Raw genomic sequence first — 2,172 nt, 5'->3', positions numbered from 1 at the left:
AAAAGAAGAGGAGAGTCTGTCTTTCTCTCTCTCTCTGCTCTCTCTGCTTCTACCACCTTGCAATGTGAGACCCCTGGGTCACTGTCACCACCACCAGATGGACTTTGGACTCCTCAGCCTCAGAAACTGTAAGCAATAAATTTCGTTTTCTGTATAAATCACCCAGTTCCATGTATTTCGTTATAAGCAACAGAAATACAGGAGGGTACAGAGATGTTAAAATTGAAAAGGGTAACAATAGTAATCTACACGTGCTCCTTGAGAATATAGGAACAACTTCAATCCTTGGACACTTTAAGAGAAACTGAGTAGAAAAAGGAGAGACATGTTTAATTAAGTAAATAAATTTGCATCCTTGAAAGAGTTTGTTTGTTTGTTTGTTTTATAATTCTTTGTCATTTTGACTGAACCTCATTTTTATCCATGTTACTCTTTTAGGTAATTCAGTAATGAAGGGAACCCAACACATATGTGATAAAATAACTTATTTAAGTTGTATAATTTATGAGGTCTCTTGCCCTTTATAATGTTTTCTTTTTCCCTTACAGCAAGCTAGTACTTTAGCAGATCTGGACAGTGGAAACATGGAAAAAATCATTCGAGATGAAAATGTTACCTTGTATGTGTGGGCAAACCTCAAGAAGAATCCAAGGTACCCTCATGAGTGATACTTTGCCTGTAGGTAGAAAGACGTTAGAGTCATATCATGATAACCAGGATGCATACCAGCATGGTATACTTAGAAAAACCCTTGTTAGGAAGTCAGTCAACTGGGGTTTGAATCACAGGCTTGCCATTTACCTTAGACAATTTACTTAGCCTTGTTGAGTTTCAGTGTATTGTCAGTAAAATGATGATTATATTACTGAATATGATTGGATTGAGGATGAAATATTGGTGCAGGTAAAAGTCTCCGCAAAAGTGTCTAGTACAAATATACACTCAGTGAATATCAGGTATTCCCTTCTCTTCACCCACTTAACCCTTCTTCTCCACCCACCCCCAAAAGTAGGAGAAGTGGTAGGATTTTTCTACATGGCAAATCTGGAACGTTAAAAAAGATATTTATCTTTGAGAATTGTTAAAAATAATAAATTTTCATATTTGTTATTGTTTAGAAATTTAGGGAATGTTTCACCCATTGTTATCAACAAAGATCATCGTTCTGAGGAATAATAGTGATAATGGCAAATTCATGATCATTAGTTGCAGCTTGATCTTAAACATTTCAAACTAATTGAGTTAGTACGGCAGTGAATTTTAGGGAAAGATTACCAGAATAAAAGTTAGGAGGCCTAGGTTCTGGTCCCAGCTCTGAAAAGACTAGTCATATGACATTGGAAAAAATTGGACATTAGTTTTGATATTTAGTAAAAGGAAAGAATAAAATATTTCCCAAGTTCCATTTGCTACAAAATACTCTGTTTTTTCAATCTAACCAGAGACAATGTATTAACCTTTTTTATAGGAAAATACTCATATGCCACATACAGAAGAGTAAAGGAAATTAATCTGTGTAGTTTTAAAAGAATAAAAATAAAATGAATAGCTCTGTACTCATTACCAAGGTTTAAGAAGAGGATTAGGTAGTATCTTTTACGCGATAGGAATAGCAGAGGAAAACAAGTTTTTGTTTGTTTTGGTGGTGGTGGTGGGAGGGGTTGTAAGAGTTTGGTGCTGGACTTGCTGAGTTTGAAGTACTTATGAAATATCAGAGTGCGACTGGCTGAAGGCATTGAGAGAAATCTGTGGTGGGTGTACTTTGGGGAGTTATCAGCATATAGATCAACAGTTCTTAACTCTTGGGTTCTTGTGAACATCAAATAATTATATATGCCCGAACATATGGAAGGGCATTTATGGACCTCTTAAAGTTCATTCGGGGATGCCTCTTCCCCGTACCCCACTCCAAGGAAAATAAAACTCAGTTAAAAACTGCTGATAATACACATACTGATCGAGGCCCCAGAAGTGATATCTAGAGAATGTGTGTAGAGAGAGAAGACAAAAGAGCCTACCATGGAGGGCTGAGTAATAGCAACACTCAGATATGTCAGGAAGAAGGTCATGCAGAGGAGACAGCAGGAGCTGCCAGAGATGGAGAAGAATGCGGGGTCATGGATCCCAGGAGAGTGTTTTTTTTTTTTTCCTTTTTTTGTCTTTTTTCGTGTC

General features: G+C 36.9%; 1 protein-coding gene across 5 annotated transcripts in view; it reads left to right on the top strand.

Moving 5' to 3' along the window:
- CASC1 (cancer susceptibility candidate 1) overlaps positions 1–2,172 on the top strand; it is a 50,169-nt gene that overhangs the window by 16,843 nt on the left and 31,154 nt on the right. For all 5 annotated transcript variants that reach the window (XM_008583642.1, XM_008583643.1, XM_008583641.1 and 2 more), the window contains one exon: positions 549–652. In XM_008583642.1, coding sequence (XP_008581864.1) covers positions 549–652 — 104 coding nt within the window. The remainder of the gene's footprint in view (positions 1–548; positions 653–2,172) is intronic.

The sequence above is a fragment of the Galeopterus variegatus genome, unplaced genomic scaffold, assembly GCF_000696425.1.
Source record: "Galeopterus variegatus unplaced genomic scaffold, G_variegatus-3.0.2 Scaffold2989, whole genome shotgun sequence".
Taxonomy (NCBI): Eukaryota; Metazoa; Chordata; class Mammalia; order Dermoptera; family Cynocephalidae; genus Galeopterus; species Galeopterus variegatus.
Note: the sequence above shows the minus strand (reverse complement) of the source record. Positions and strands in the feature narration are given on the sequence as shown.